Source organism: Balaenoptera borealis, assembly GCF_965194805.1.
Source record: "Balaenoptera borealis genome assembly, chromosome: 14".
Taxonomy (NCBI): domain Eukaryota; kingdom Metazoa; phylum Chordata; class Mammalia; order Artiodactyla; family Balaenopteridae; genus Balaenoptera; species Balaenoptera borealis.
The window spans coordinates 53,695,623-53,713,046 of record NC_138875.1 but is presented as its reverse complement, the minus strand read 5'-3'; the positions used below and the strand labels follow the sequence as shown (position 1 = coordinate 53,713,046).

Genomic DNA, 17,424 nt, shown 5'->3' with positions numbered 1-17,424 from the left:
AACAGGTTAGTAGCTATGCTGGTGGAAGAGAGGAGATGTTCTATGACTTCCAGGAAGCAAGGCCATTTGCTGAGTATGAGAACAAGGAGAAGTTGTTGATTTGAGGAGGGAGAAAAAGATAGAAAATAGTTGTCTAGAAGAGTAGGGGAGTTAGGAAAGATAAAAAATACTGCCATTGGTAAGTCTATGAATACTAAGGGGTAGTAATGCAGGGCTTCAGATGGATAACATGTTCTCATCTGGGGTTACTGCTTTGCATCAGGTTCAGATAAATTATCTGCAACTACATTCATCCAGACTTCCTTCACAACTCTCCATAGTAAAAGACCTGTCTTTACTGATGTTTAAGGCCAATCTCTCACTTTTATTCTCCTGTCTCCTTAAAGAAATCAATTTATCGATAATTCCCTATGCTTCTAGATTATAAGATTATAAGCAGGGGCTTTGTTCTTATTCACTGCTATATTCCAAATGCCTAGAAAAGCATCTGGCCCAAAGAAAGTGCTCAGAAATTTTGTTTGAATCAGTGAACAGATGTGCAACTTTTTCCACTCTGATTTCCCTGCCATGTCCAATGCTCAAATTTCTGCTATCTTTAAAAAGAAATGACGCTCCTTCACAGTCTCCTCCAGCTACTGCCATAGCTCCTTGCCTTAACAACTATGTTTCTTGAATTTTTTGATTTAATAAATATTTACTGAGCATCTACAATGTTCTAGGTACAATTCTAGATGCTAGGCATATAGCAGTGAATTAGAGTTAAGAACAAAACAACTGAAAATTCCTTCCTTTGTTGAGCTTAAGTTTGAATGGAAAGAGAAAAACAACAGAATAAGTAAGCAAATTCTGTAATATATTAGGAAGAGATAAGTGCTACAGGTAAAAATAAAACAAGGAAGAGAGTACTGAGCTGGGCAGCTAGGTAGTAAGGTGAGGGCATTCTCAATTTTTGAAAGAGTGTTCAGGGAAGGTCTCTCTTGAGATTGCATTTAGGCCTAGACCTGAAGAGGGTAAAGGAAGAACCCATGTGGATATTCAGTGGAAAATGTTCCAGGCAGAGGGATGAGCAAGTCCAAAGGCCCTGAGGCAGAAGAGTAACAGACTGGTTTGTGAATAGTAAAGAGGTCAATGTGGCTGCTGTCTACTCTCTCTGTACTTCTACCCTTCCCACTCATGTCTCAGTCTACTTCAGTATAGTACCTATCAATATTGTCATCATTATTTAGGAACTGTTCTCAACAAGATAACAACCTTAAATATAATGGACAATTTATTTTTTACTTGACCTTTCTGAGTATTTGGAATTTTAAGTCACTTTCTCTTCTTTGAAATATTCTATTCCCCTGGCATTTGTGATACCCCCCACTGCTTTCCTCTTTGTATTATGGGTGACTTTATACTTTCCCTTCCTCTGCCCATTCCTTATCCTACACTAGGGGTTACAACTTGTTGCTTGAGAGAGCCAAATGAGTCCATATAAATGTCCCCTCCTACCTCCCTTTCTGTACCTGCATGTGCGTGCACATGCATGCATGCACACATACACACTTAAAAATAAATTTGGGCCAATATTTTACATAAAAACTGAGATAGATTCCTGGCTTCTCTTGAAAAACCAGAAGATCTTGAAATACTGGGTCAGTGCTACCATGTGGCAGCAAATGCTCAGAACTGAGGACATGAACTCTTCAGTTTGTTATAATCCTCACAACTCACGCAATGGATGCTACCGATACTTAGATCCAACTAACTTCAACCCAGTTACATGTATGGTATCATAGGCTCAAGAGTTCATAAACCCTGATAAACACAACCGTCTTAATAAATCTCATCTATCTTAGTGGTTTCAGCATGAAATGACTGTTGAATTGGCTTCAAGTCCTTATCTTTGAGTTCCAAAGCAATAATGCCAATGTCTGGTATCCATTTCTCTTTGGACATCCCATAGGCACCTCAAACTCAGTAGGTGTGAAATAGAAATAACCTTGCTTGCTCTCATTCCCCCAAACTGGTATTCCTTAGCATAGGGACTACCACTACCAACAACCCAACTGTCCTGGTCAGAAACTTGAGCTGACCTGAAATTTTCCCTAACTTTTATCCCCATACCTTCAAATCTACAACTCCTATTGCTTCTACTTTCTATTTTTTCCTATGCACTTGCCTCTCCATTTACTGCCAACTTCCACTATAATTGTATATCTAGATTATTCCTATGGCAGTATAACTGGACTCCCTATATCCACCCAGCTTTGCCTCACTCCAATCCATTCTCTAAAGACTGGAGATTTCTAAGACCCTATCTTGTCAATCCCTAGCTTAAATTTTCATTTATTCATTGAATATTTATTGAATACTTATTATTTGCCCGGCCCTGATCTAGGTGATGTGGATATACAACAGAGAATGGCAACAAAAATAAAATCTTCCACTCTTCAATGTTGATAATTCCAGTGACACACAAGCCCTTTGTAATCTGACTCAGGTTTCTCTCTCCAGCCTCATCTGTCACCAACTGTCTCCCTACCTGCAAATGAAAGCATTTGCTGCTCCCAAATCACAGACTGGCTTTTGCCTATATTGTTCTCAACCCATATCCCATTCCCTGGTGAATTCTACTTTGCTTAGTTGTCACCTGGGGAATGTTCTCTGAATCCCAGATGGTAAGATGAGGTATATACCCCTTCAGTATATTCCAATAGCACTTTGTCAATAGCCACCTACCTTAATTATGTCTGTTTCCTGACTAGATTCTGAAGCACTTGATGGTAAGAGCCATAACTTATTAATAATTATATCACTGGCATGAAGCACAGCACATAGCACAATAGTGGTGATCAACACGTTTTTCTTAAACAGATCAAACAAGGGAAAACATATCAACCCCATGAAACAATATAGTATGTAGCAGATTGGGTGTCCCCTTCACTGTGAATGCATATAAACTGGGACTGTATATTACATTGTAGATACCACACAAATGATAGGCAACAGACTATACTCTACAAAAGGAGTTTACTACTGTCACAGAGAGAAACCAGGAAATGTAGCTTTGTGCCTACCTTAGAGTTTACCTAATGTATTAAGAATCTAAGCACTGAGTGCCAATGGTTGCTAAAAACAGAGGTAGTCTTCTTCCCTCTAAAAATCAGATTTGAATCTGTTTAAGCCTCCAGATTAGGGGTGTCCAGTAAAACTTCCTACGATGACAGAAATGTTCTACACTTGTGCTGTCCAATATGGTAGACACTGACCATATAAGACTATTAAGCACCTAAGTCGTGGCTAGTACATCTGAGGAACTAAAGTTTTAACTTTATTTTAATGAACTAAAGTTTAAATTTAAATGGCTACATGTGACTGGTGGCTACCATACTAAACAGTGAAACTCTAGATTTAACCATTGATTTGCAAAAAACACAGAAGGATGACGAAAATGTTCAACTAAGTATGGAAACAGAATCAGCAAAATCATAACTGAGGAAAACTATACAGGACAAATGATTCAGTTCCTTCAACAAATAAGTATCAGGATAGTGATTACTCTTGTGGTGGGGAGGGAAGAGGCATAAGCAGAAGCGGGGATATAGTGGGCTTCTGAGGTAGATTTTGTTCATGGGTGGTGGTTATAATGATATTTGTCATATAATTCATAAAACTGTACATGTTTTGCTATTTTATGTATTTGTTTGCTTCAACAATTAAAGTTAAAATTTCCTTCAAAGGTGGTTATATGGAAAAGAATATAACAATGTGAGAAAACTAGTTTCAATGTTTGTTCTCACACTATCTAGCTATGAGCAGTTGTTACACTTAATAGCTTTCTAAGATCACCTCCTTGTAAGGCCCTAGGCACACATGCAATGGAAATTAACCTGCATTATAATACTAAGAGGAAGACCCTGCATACCTTTACCTAACATAAAATGATGACTTGCAAATACAGCATGAACTATTTATATACAAATAGATGTTTGAAGATTGAGAGACCCTTGAAAACAATTTACTGTCACAATTTAGTGAATCTTTGTACAAACGCTACAGTGTTAATGTATCAAATTATTTCTTCACCATAAAGGCAAATTTAGCCTAAATCTAGTTTGATTTGTTCTGAATTAGCCCAATAAGATTTGCTATTCCACTGCCATCAGAATAATGGCACATCTATTCTCTATCTTTAAACTTAAATTTAAGAATGTTTTGCTATAGTACTGATTCTTGTTCTAAACTAAAATGGACATACTTTTCACTTTGTAGTTCCTGTATTTTCTTTGAATTTTCTCTGTTTTTTTCTTCAATTTCTTCCTTAAGTTCCTTTACCTGGGTTTTATAAAGTGTCTGCAAAACAAGTGATAAGAAGAAATAAGTGTTTATGGTAGGTTAAAAAACAGTTCGGTAGTTTCTTATAAACAATTAACACATGGTCCAACAATTCCACTCCTAAGTATTTACCCAGGACAAATACAAATATATATCCATACAGAGTCTAATACATAAATTTTCATTGCAGTTTTATTCATAGTAACTCCAAACTGGAAACAACCCCAGATATCTATCATCAGATGAATTTTTAAAGTTGTGATGTACCCATACTACTCAACAATAAAAAGGAATGAACTACTAATATATACAGCGTGATAAACCTAAAAAATGTTAAGCTGTATGAAAGAAACCAGGTGCTAAAGAGTGTGTACTACATGATTCCATGTATATGAAATTGTAGAATAGGTGAAAATAATCAATAAGACAGAAAGCAAATCAGTGGCTGCCTGCAGATAGAGGTGGGTGGAGAAGATTGACTCCAAAGGGCCGTGAAGGAAATGTTTTATGTGTTGATTGTGGTGGTGGTCACAGTATACACATATGTCAGAATTTATCAACCACTTAAAATGGGTACAATTTATTATATATAAATTATACCTCAAAAATATATTAAATATTATATTGATTGGAAAAACATTATAAAGAAACTTAGCAAGCAATACTTATTTAAAAGTTAGATCAATTCTTGAAGTGAATAATGTTAGAGAAACCACTTCTCTTCTGGGTGATGAAGTGGGTGGTTGAGAGGTAGAAGAAATATCCATAAATAGGATTTATCAATGTTCTGTCAACATATGAATCATATATACTTATTACAGAACAATGATTCTTACAAAATTCACTAGGTTTTTGCCAACTCCATCAAAAAATATTTAACAGGCATGAAAAACTATTAGACCCACACTGTGTTAGATGCTGAGGTTACAGAGTAAACTTCCAATTCTGAAGTCTATTTCTTTTTTTTAAACCACCCTTTTTAGTTTAAAAGATAAGGAAAAAAATAGTAAGGATCAGCAAATAGCTGTGGAGTACTACTTTTACACTGTACACTGAATTATATCTCTAAGAAATAGCACTTCTCTAGGGGAAAAATACATTTCCATGGGAATGCAAATGAAGGAAGAATGATGGCTGGCTCTAGTTTAAGTGCTTACAATTTCTAAAATGAAATAGTCCATTCTGCATTTAGGAATCAGATTCTCATTTCTCCTTTCTCTGACTTCAATTACTGAAATTTATATGTGTAATCAATGAAGAGAGAAAAAGAAAAATAACCTGATTTGAAAGCCCAGATTAAAGAAAATCTTAAATTTGGTTCATAATAGCTTATCAAATTTAACATCTAACCCAGTCCTCACAAGCAATAGAATAAATCAAAACTAAAGACAGGGTTAGTATTTTGTATGGTTTTTATAGAGGCAAAAATCAAGAATCCATAGGAACCACCACAAATCACTTGACAGCCATCCCCAAACATGGAGGCACTGAATGATTACTCTGTGGAAGCCTAGGGACAAAAAGGTGTGCTTGATATTACAGACCACTTTGCAGAAGTCAGTACCACACACTGAATAGTTAAGGTTAATTTACACTCAGGGAAAAGTTTTTCAACAATCTTGAATTATTTTTTAATTTAAAAACATATTCCAGTGATAGTATAATAAGCCACGAAGAAATAGACAGAAGTAGAAAGTCACCATATTTATTAGGAGATGAAAAGAGTAGAGCATGAAGCTCTAAATTGTGTGAAATTCTGTAGAGCTCTAATGGTATCCAGATGTTTTACTAGAGAAATCATTACTTCCAATATTGTTCACACTTGGTTTCTAGGGCATGTTTATCAGTGTAACTCAAACTCCATGCATTTAATTACACTGCTTAAAGCTCATAGGAAAGGTGGTTGTCACTGAAAGAGAAATGGAGCCGGTAGATAAATGTCAAGCTGAAATGGCAGAGCACAAGCTTGGCAACCAAAGGAAGTAAACAAAAATTCAGAGGTTTCAATAAAGCCTCAAAGCATTAGCTATAAATGCTCATCAACAGTAGTAATGAAAATAACTTGGCCTGCAGCAAATAAGAAAATGATTTTTATGGAGAAAAAGGATAACAGATGCATAAAAGTGCACACAGAGCTGAAATAGGAGAAAGCTCCTCAACATTAGTTATACCCACAACTGTATGTAGTTAATACCTAAAGATATATGTATGTAGGCCCCTATAATGTGTATACAAGAACCACACATGATAATACTGGCACTCTAAACCACCAGAGCTTGCTACCAGGCAGACAGCAAACCTTAACAAAGTCTTATATGTAGCTCCAGTTTGAAAGCAATTCTGGAAATATTTGCACAAAAACAGTCATTTCTTTACCACTTAAACAGACTACCAACTCAGACCCAGAAATGAAATGCAAAGATGGGGATATAAAGAAGGGGAGAAAACTACTTCACAGTCATTTGAAAAAGAATCATAGTTCACATTAAAAATCTAAATACCTTGTTTTAAGTCAGGTTTTGAAACAGTCTATATGTTAAAAATGATTCTCACCGAGAAATATTGCTCAGCTTCAAGCTGATCTTGTAGCTCCCGCATCTGTCCTTCATTTCCTCTGTATTGTCTTTAGACAAAAGAGAAAACAGTAAACAAATGCTCCTATTTATACTAGACTTTATATTATTCTTCGTTTCTTAAAGTTGCTACAATAAAAAAGGTTTACTAAAGTAACCTTTGTTTCAAAAAATCATTCTTCAGGGACTCCCCTGGCAGTCCAGTGGTTAAGACTGTGCTTCCACTGCAGGGGGCGCAGGTTTGATCCCTGATAGGGGAAGTAAGATCTCGCATGCCGCGCGGTGCGGCCAAAAAAATTTAAAAAATCATACTTCATTATACAGTATTACTTTACTAGTTATATTTGGTTAGGCCACACTTCTGCTCCTTATTAAATGATACTATGAAAAGTTGAGGGAACAGTTTTCTACTGAAGGTCACTTATTAATTGTGGATTAATCCACAATGCAAAAATAAAAATAAAAATGATATTTTTTGGTAAATTTTTGTAAAGAAAAGCTTTCTTAGGGATACACTTAAAATGTCTTATGCAGTAAGTAGACTATTAAAAACTTGACCATATTTAATAAATAATAAGAATAATTTAGTACTATATTTTATGGTCAATTAAGCACAAGGGTGCGGTGGAAATGAATACTCAGGTAAGGAGTAAGAAGGGAGGCAATAACAACAACTGACAAAGGAGGAGTAACACAGATAAAGAGACAAGTACATGTACAGAATACATACACGTAAACACTGCTCACAGAGAGGAAAGGACTCAAAACGACAGAGACACAATGCAACCCAAAGACATAGCTATTCAACAATGAACAATTCCATCTGCAGCTGCTAGGTTTTCATATTAGATAATAACAGCTTTTTATTTTCAGCATATGGTTGACAGAAAGTACATAATAATTATTAGTTAAATGCTGAGTGAAAGTTATTTCGGGAGAAGAAAACTACAAAACACATTACTTGGTAAAAACAGTGGCTCTAAAAGGGGAAAAGAATTTCACCAATATAAAGTCAACAAAATCAAAACCAGCAATTTTACCTAAGAATTACTGTGTTGTAAATGAAGCTGGCAAATGAAGACATTATAACATAAATTTGGAGGAAATAAAACGTCATGGTCTGGCATAAGGTATCTTTGCTATTAAATTTCTGAACCATGTCCTTATACAAATTCTGAAAGTCATACTGACACCTTGCTTTGTCCCCATTTCAAGTAAGCGGGCACATCACATCTCAGAATAGAAGAAAAAGGACATTTTGCATTTTGAGATGAACCAAAGAAACAAGATAAAACAAACAAACAAACAAATACAGGGCCATCATGTCTAATGTCTAATTCTAGCCTCTAAAATAAAGAAACCTTAAACATTTTCTGTAAGGTACTAAATCCTTAATAAAAAGGTTATTCCTGATTTTTGTAATTCTAGTGTGAAGAAACATGATGACTTTCATAGATATGAAAATCATATGAGAAAACTGTGTTTTTCCTACCATAAACAGACATTGTAAAGTCAGTAGTCTTGATAATGTCCTGTTTTTTCCCCTTTAAATAACTGTGTTTTTTATTTAGTAAGCCTGTCTTTCCAAAGCCTGAACTCCCTTGCAAACCTTCTTTGCAAATAAATTCTTTTATTTTTTCTAAATGCTTTTTCCTAAATCTTCCTTTCACAAACTCTAAGTACATAACCTATACACACATAAAATATGAAACACATAAGCAAATGCTAAACACAAAAAAGAAAGAAATCAAGAATGTTATTTCCATAACTTACTTTGTAAGCTGAGCTAATTCAAACTCTAATAATCTCTTTGCTTCCAATAAAGTATTTATCTCCTGTTTCATCTGCTTTTCTAAACCTTTTAAATTGTCTGCCTCAAATGCTTGGGTCTTCAATTCATTTTGTAACAACAGTCGCTTATTTGACTCCTGCTCCAGTTGCAGGGATAGATTCTTAACCTATGAATGAGAAAAATAATTGGGATTGTAAATCTCTTTAGTAATTTATTAGACATTTGAAAGAATACTAATCAAATCTCAAGTACATTATAATTCCTTATACAAGTAGAAAATATTAGTATTGTAATGAGTCTCCACTGTTCTATGCATTTATTACTGCAGAATTTAGTGTTAAATCAAATTAATTCCCAAATTTCAGATGTGAGATCTTGGAGGGAAAAGAAATCTGGTTTCTTTGTACCCCAACCTGTATGGAAATTTTGGAGAAGGTGAGTATAAAAGTCACTTTTGGGGGGACATTCCTAAATTGTATTTAAATGTACCTGCTTTTTCATATATGTTTGTACTCTAATCTACAACCCTCCAGAGTTTATAAAACAAATTGAATATATATTTAATTCAACTCAATAAATATTTATCAAGTACTTATTAGGCGTTAGGACTAATAAACTGACTTCACAGTTTAACGCTTCTTTTGAAATCTAAATACAATGCTCCTCTTTGGGATTACTGGATACCTGACAATAAAGAGGTTTCTCTCTCTCTCTCTCTCTCTTTCTCTTAAAAAGCAAATGGTCAGTTTCTTCAGGGGAGGAGCTGTGACACTTCTTTACAGTTGTACTGTCACAGTGCTAAATGGTATAGAACCTATGGTGTGAATGTTCACTATACGAAGATGAAAATTTTAGGAGTTAGGGATATAGTGGTGACCTTACAGCAGTGAACACAGATACATATAGGTTATTTTATTAAAATCTCCACCATGTTGTTTAAATTATAGATAATGACTTTTTAGTAATAACAATGATATTCTCTTTTATAAGATGAACAAAATCAGTATTATTTTTCTTACTTCATCCTCCATCCTTTCTTTATTTTCAGTCAAATGCTCTAGCTTCTGCTGAGATTGTTTTAGATCAACGTCTAGCATGGAGCACTGCTTCTCAATCTGAACAACCCTATTTTCAGCCTTCTCTCGAGCTTCTCTCTCTTCCTTCAGCTTTTTTTCCATCTCTGTGAAAGAAAAAGTTACAAACATACATGTAAAGAAAAAGACTAATGCTTTTCACTTTCATGGGCTGTCTAAGACAACTAGGTGCCAAAAATCCCTACTGTTTTTATCCTGGGACTCTTTTAGAGCTATTCATTATAAAAGTTCTAACATTATGAATTATTTGTATAGTGGGATCTCTAAAGGAAGAGAGTCATAAAATATAACTAATCTTCCAAATCCATCCCTTGCCCAATGATCTGAGAGACTATTCAGTGCCATACAGACCAGAAGGTGAAAGTATAGCTGGAAAAAAGTGGAGTATCTAAGGAGAAGAATGGAGGTAGTTCAGATAAAAGTAGAAAAATAAGATTGTGGTTATTAATCAATACCTAGCATTGTTCCAGAAAAGTTTCCGAGGCTTAAGGCTGTGATGTAAACTTTAACTTATCCAACTCAGACAAGATTCCGTGATAGTATAATACCTATTTTAATTATTATCAGAAGATATTAGTCTACAGTGAGGTTCCCTTTTTGAGATATGGTAACTAAGGTTCTGAAGGTTAATTTTCTAGGGTCCTGCAACTCTTACGTTGCACCATCAGGTTTCAAACTTAATAAGTCTGCTTTCTCACTTTCAGACTGTCCTCTAGGTGACAAAACAGAAACCATCAGAATGGAGCTTCCTGAATAATTCCCAGATTTCTGGCTTGGGCCCCTGGATGTTGAATACCATCATCCATAACCATGATAATATCTCCCATTTACTGAAAGCTTTCTATGTACAGGCAGTTTAGATGCATTTTCCCACCTAATTTTTTTTTGTTTTTTCATAGTCATAGCGTGGCTAAGAGGCAAAGTAGATTTGTCTGATTACAAGCCTGGGGCTCATAAAAACTAGATAGCCGTTAACCAAGACAGTCAGAATAGGAGTAAGGGCAGGTCTGACAGATAAGGTCACACGTTTTCCCTTGAATAAACTGAATTTAAGGTGCAAGGTAACACTTCCAGGTTACAGTAGGTTAAGAAGTGAGTAGAAGGTGAAGAAAAGGAAGACATCTTTTTATAAGTTTGGCTATAAAGGGATGGAATAAAACAGTGGCAATTAGTAAGGATCACAGGTTGCTGCAAGGGTTTGTCTTTTTTTTTAAGATGGGAGAGACTTGTACATGTTTACAACAAGAAGGAATTCAGTGGAGGAAAAAAGGTTGAGAATAAAGAGGAGAAAAAGAAATAATAAGTTGAGATAAGAGGCTGGATCTGAATACAGCTAGAACATATTAGCAAGGACAGGAAGAGGATCACCCTCCTCTAAGATGAGAAGGAAGATAATGAACATGGGTAAAGTAGTAGGACAGGTTGATTAAGTTAGAGAATTAGATTCTGAGGGGTTCACACCTATGATTTCACAATTTCTTTTTGAAATAGGAGAATGTTCACCTAAAATTAAAGTGATAAAGAAATGGCATAGGAAGCTTGAGGAGAGAAATATAAGTTTAGGAGAAGGAAATCACGAGTGACATATATAAAAATGACAGCTCACCTGAGGCTGGAGACAATACATTGGGATAACACCCATCTGAAGAACTATTTGAAGCAATGAAAACTGGCCGGCTAGTCTGATCTAGATCTGTTGTGCTTAGAGGCATAACACAGTGGAAATACAAAGGAATGAGAGAGGTGAGGGTACAGAGCAAGAAAGCAGATGAATTAACAGACAATGAGTTCCAGAATGGATCTCGAAGAAAACAAAGGAAAGGGCTGAAAAACTGGGAGAAATGAGAATCCACTGACTTTTACAGGGAGTAGAGGGTAGTATAGGGAGTAGAGAATGGTAGAGTCAGAGAACTAGCAGGTGAAATTGTCATTTTAAAAAATGGAAGGTATCAAAAAAGGAAGGCACCCTTTTCCCAGATCATCATTTATAATTTCTAAGAGTTTAAACTACTACACAATAAAATTTGATCAAAATCAAAATATTTTTGTTGGCATTATTTAAAAACTAATCATGTAGAAAATATTAAAACTGACACTTACCACACATTGCAACAGACTTGGCCTCTTCAATAGATTGATGTTTGTCAGTTAAACGAGCTTTGGTTACTTTATGTTCATTTAGCTCTTGTTCTAACCTTTGCTGTAATGATTTAAGCTTGTAGTTTAAATCTATTTCTAAGTTATTCTTTTCCTGTAAAATGAGAATGAGAGTCATGTACTACGCTGTGCAAAAGGCACATCATTAAATCTTATATTAATTAATATCCCATAAGAGATAATACATGAATCACATTGGCTTGAAATGTTATACCATATATACTTAAATATTTTTATTCAAGACAACTTTATTTTTATACTTCTTGTATATTTCACACCATCTATAATGTCTTACTTTAAAAATCACAATAAGCACATATAATTAAAAGCAAAATATCACCTTTTTTCTACCCCCCCACCCTTCCCCATGTGAATCATTAGCCATGGCTGATGGCAGGGCAGAGTTCTGTTATGTTCAGGAGGGTTCACTGCGAGGATCAGAAATGAATAGGACAATTCTTCGGTTCATTTAAAAATTTTTGCTACCGTTTAAAAAAACTGATCTCTATTTACATTTGCATCTACACCTAGATTTACCTTGCTCTGACAAAAGAATGTCAACATGTATTCCATTCCTGTTTGGGTACTTATACTCTTCTTCTTTCATCCTATTTCCAAACTTATACCAGACTTAGACATCAAAAAGCTATTCTGAATGACACAAAACATGTCCAAAGGACAAGATAAGTGGTGGATTTTCTGATCATTTATCTGAGGATCTAGTAAACCTACAACATTTCAGGGAAGTAAGCTAAATCTGCATATTACCTATTTAATCCTTTTCTTAGCAAGGTAAGGACAGAGGATAACCAATGGCATTTTTTGACTGTTATGAAAACTCTACATGCAAAGGCCAATTACATTATGTATGCTCTTTACTATTTTGCTAACTCTTACTAACGAAATGGAAAAAGCACACATGGTCTACTACATACTAATCCTTTGTTTTCCTTCTTCATAATTAGTAAGGTTCAGCATCTTCATCTTACCCATGTACAAAAAATGGGGGAAAAATTCTATATGAAGAGGTATCTCCAAACCAAAGCAATCTGTGATGATCAGATAATATCAGATATCTGATACTCTTCAAGGGTAAAAACAAACAAATAAAAATAACACCCTAAAAAGCCCAAATTAAGACCCACATACACCTCCACACAGCAACCAACAATAAAAACTTCTAGAAATGTAAACATATAAAGATTAGGAATGAATGATCTTTTATAAAACCATCCTATAATATATGATAATCAGTAAATACTATCTCATAATTGGTATATGTTAAATCATTTACCTTTTCTGAATGATTAAGCATGTCTTGAGCCTCTTTTCTTTCTGCTTCCACTCTTTCAAGATTATGTTTGAGATGCTTCACCTCCTCTTGTAAAGATGTAATTCGAGCTATCAAGTAAGAAAAAAGTTCAAGTCACATAGTCATTGAAAGAGAAATCTTTTTTTTCCAGCATGATCATTAAGATAAAAAAAGTTTAAAATCTCCTGATCAGACAGAAATTTATTAAGTGTTTTCTTAGCAGTATATACAATAACTACAATACATAGTGATAAAAATGTTAATTCTAGTTGGAGATCATCTAGTACATATTCCTCATTTTACAGATGGTCAAAGAGATAAGCCTGAGCTTCATCCAGAAATCAGATCTGAGTCCTAATCGAGTGCTCTTTTCCCCATGTTAATTAAGGCAAGTATTTAAGTGCTTTTTTATGTATCAAACAGTCTGAAAAGTGTTTAATTACTCTTAAACTTAATGAAGAAAAACTCCATTACTAAAGAAACTAAGTTTTAAGGAATTCAAGTGCTCTAACAAAGCTTAGTTTTAACCTACTTGATGCTCATGTCATGCAATGGTAGCAACTCACATATTTAGAAACTCTACTCATTAAGATATGCTTTAGGTTTTACGTTTTGAATGCATAAGTACTTAATAAACACAATTTAATACATGCAGAATCTAACATATGTGAATATAATTATATTGTCTAGTTCAAAAGTAAAAACCTATTTTCTTATTTTGTGATTCAGTGTGGCCTAAGATTTGACGGGGAAATGGATAAAGCACCCTAAAAGACCCGGAAAAAATTTGTACTTCTTAAAGTTTAGTGTTTAACTTGCAGTACTTGCCAAAGTCTTCAAGGCACTCAACCTGCCTCCCATATTTTACTGTTTCTGAAGTAGTTCTTTAATGAACAAATGAATATTAAATCTTTGGCACGTGATAAGGCTTCTCTGGTAGGCTAGTTCTAGGATCTAGAGAGCAATGAAGCGATTTTATTTACACACACAGGCAATATGGCATTCTGTTCACATAGGAATATTTTCATATAGGAGAAAGAAACACCTGCTAGTTTCTTTCAAATGGTTGAGCAAAAATAACAGAGAATGTGTGTGTTTGTATGGAGAGAGATAAAGCAAACATGGCAAGATGTTTAAATGTTAAAGTGTTATTTAAAAAATGCTTCTTCCTGTATTTATAATAAATAATAGGTTTTAAAAATCTGTAGAAAGATAGTATATTCAGGTTAAACTGAATTTTTGTGTAGAAGTTGTTCATATAAACCAACTCCCAAGAAGACAAAGTAATGAAAATATATGGGTTGAATTCATTAGAGTCTTAGTAACTTTATAAAAGGTATGTTAAATATATTTTATTTTCCTCATTTATTGTACTTTTAAAAAAATGCTATGAAGAAACTATAACTTGTCTGTACAATACATGAAAGCAAAAAAAGCTTCATATTAATAAAAATATATATATATATATACATACAGTGGAAGGAATAAGAACCAAAATATAAGGGATCATAACCAAAGCAGATCAAAACAATAAAGCTTCTAGAGGAAAACAGGGAATAATATCCTCATGATTTAATCAAAGAATTCAACAGGCCACACTAAATAGCACTGACCACAAAAGAAAAAAAAATAGGACTACATTAAAAATAAGAAAAGTAAGACCTCCTGTTCATTGGCAGACAGTATTTAAGAGTGAAAAGGAAAACCACAGAGTGGAAGAAGATAATTATGGTACATGAATTTGATAGGGACTAATATCTAGGGCTTCCACAAACCAACAAGAAAAAAGCAAACAATCCAATAAAAAAAGGTGGGGGGGGCAAAAGACTTGAAGAGCATATCACAAATTGCCAATAAACATGTGAAAAGTTGCTCCACCTCGGACACCAGGGAAATGGATACTAACCCCTAAGGAAATACCATCAGGCACCACCTGAATGGCTAAAACAGTAAGACTGACCAAACTCAGTGGGGATGAGTACTATCCTTGAGGAGGCAGTGGAACAACCAGAACTCTCATACATTGCTGGTGAATGTAAACTGGTGCACCTACTTTGAAATACTTGGGTGTATTTACTAAAGCTAAATATACTCTATGGCTCTGCCACTTCTAGGTATATACCAAAAGGAAGCATATGTATGATTACCAAAGACTATGTACAAGAAAGTTCATATCAGCATTATTCATAATAATCCCCAAATGGAAACAATCAGAATATCTGATTTAAAAGACATCACCACAAAATAACTGATAAATTGCAGTGGTCATACAAAATACTTGGAGTACTATACAGCAAGAAGAACAAACTACTGCCATATACAACAATACGGGTGAACCTCACAAACAATGTTGAATGAAATAAACCAGAAACAAAGGAGTGTTTTCTGCATGATTCCATATATAAAAGTTCAAAAACAAGCAAAACTAACTTACGTGTTAGAAGTCAGAACAGTGATTACTTCGGGGAAAAGGGGTTAGTGACTAAGCGGAAGTACAAGGGAACTTCTGGGCTGCTGGTAATATTCAGTTTCTATATGGGTGTGTTCATGCTGTGAAAATTTTTCCAGATACATATTTTTTATTTATTTTAATATGTACAGATATGTTAAGTCTCAAAAACAAACTCACTGTGAAAAATCTAAATATGTTAAAATCTCCAAATATGAAATCTACTATCTAAATTTGAGGCCCATCAACTATATATAAAAATTAAAAATAAAGGAATGGGGACTTCCCTCGTGGTGCAGTGGTTAAGAATCTGCCTGCCAATGCAGGGGACATGGGTTCGATCCCTGCTCCGGGAAGATCCCACATGCTGTAGAGCAACTAAGCCCGTGTGCCACAACTACTGAACCTGCGCTCTACAGCCCGCGAGCCACAACTACTGAGCCCATGCGCCACAACTACTGAAGCCCATGTGCCTAGAGCCCGTGCTCCGCAACAAAAGAAGCCACTGCAATGAGAAGCCCGCGTGCCGCAAGGAAGAGTAGCCCCCGCTTGCCGCAACTAGAGAAAGCCCACATGCAGCAATGAAGGCCCAGTGCAGCCAAAAATATAAATAAATTTAAAAAAAATTTATATATATATAAACAAACAAACAAATAAATAAATGGGCAAGATACAACAGGAAAGTGCAAATTAAAGGAAAAACCCCTCAAGGTCAGATATATTTAATATCATCTATAATACAATTTTAATCCAGTAAGAAGATACAGAAGTCATAAAACCTTAACACACCAAACAATGCTGCATTAAAAATATACAAAAGCAGGGTATTATGAAATATCCACAGCTAACATCATACTTAATAAACAATACAAAAGGAAAACTAAGACAATTCCATTTATAACAGCATCAAAAAGAACAAAATACCTAGGAATAATTTAACCGAGGAGGTATAAGACTTGTACACTGAAAAACTAAAAAAAAAAAAAAAAATGTTGAAATGAATTTTTTAAATACCAAAATAAACGGAAATATATCCTGTGTTCATGGATTAGAAGACTTAATATGTTAGGATGGCAATACTACCCAAAGCAATCTATAGATTCAATGCAATCCCCATAAAAACTCCAAAGATATTTTATGCAGATATGGAAAAGCAGATCCTCAGATTCATATGGAATTACTTGCAGACCAGAATATCTAAAACAGCATTGAAAAAGAACAACAAAGCTGAAGAACTCAAACTTCCCATTTCAAAACTTGCTGTAAAGCTACAGTGACCAAAACAGTGTGGTACTGGTCTAAGAACAGACATATAGACCAACTGAATAGAATTGAGAATCTAGAAACAAAACTGTATACCTATAGCCAACTGATTTTCAACAAGGATGCCATGACCATTCAGTGGGGGAAAAAGTAGTCTCTTCAACAAGTGGTACTGGGACAACCAGATATCCACATGTAAAAGAATGAAATTGGACCCCTATGCATCATACCATATACAAAAATTAACTCAAGTTAGTCAGAGACCTAAATATAAATGCTAAAACCATACAACTTTTAGAAGAAGACACAGGGGTAAACCTTCATGATCCTCAATTTGGCAATGTATTATGATATGACACCAAAAGTATAAGCAACATATATTAAACTGGACTTCATTGAAATTAACTTTTGTACATCAAAGGACATTATCAAGAAAAGTGAAAAGACAAACTACAGAAGGGGTG

General features: G+C 34.7%; 1 protein-coding gene across 3 annotated transcripts in view; it reads right to left on the bottom strand.

The window, feature by feature from the left end:
* The window catches only part of ROCK1 (Rho associated coiled-coil containing protein kinase 1), a 139,195-nt gene that overhangs the window by 21,559 nt on the left and 100,212 nt on the right, over nucleotides 1-17,424 (bottom strand). For all 3 annotated transcript variants that reach the window (XM_082353488.1, XM_082353489.1, XM_082353490.1), the window contains 6 exons: nucleotides 13,231-13,337; nucleotides 11,880-12,030; nucleotides 9,705-9,865; nucleotides 8,667-8,851; nucleotides 6,874-6,943; nucleotides 4,244-4,338 (listed from right to left, as the gene is read on the bottom strand). In XM_082353488.1, coding sequence (XP_082209614.1) covers nucleotides 4,244-4,338; nucleotides 6,874-6,943; nucleotides 8,667-8,851; nucleotides 9,705-9,865; nucleotides 11,880-12,030; nucleotides 13,231-13,337 — 769 coding nt within the window. The remainder of the gene's footprint in view (nucleotides 1-4,243; nucleotides 4,339-6,873; nucleotides 6,944-8,666; nucleotides 8,852-9,704; nucleotides 9,866-11,879; nucleotides 12,031-13,230; nucleotides 13,338-17,424) is intronic.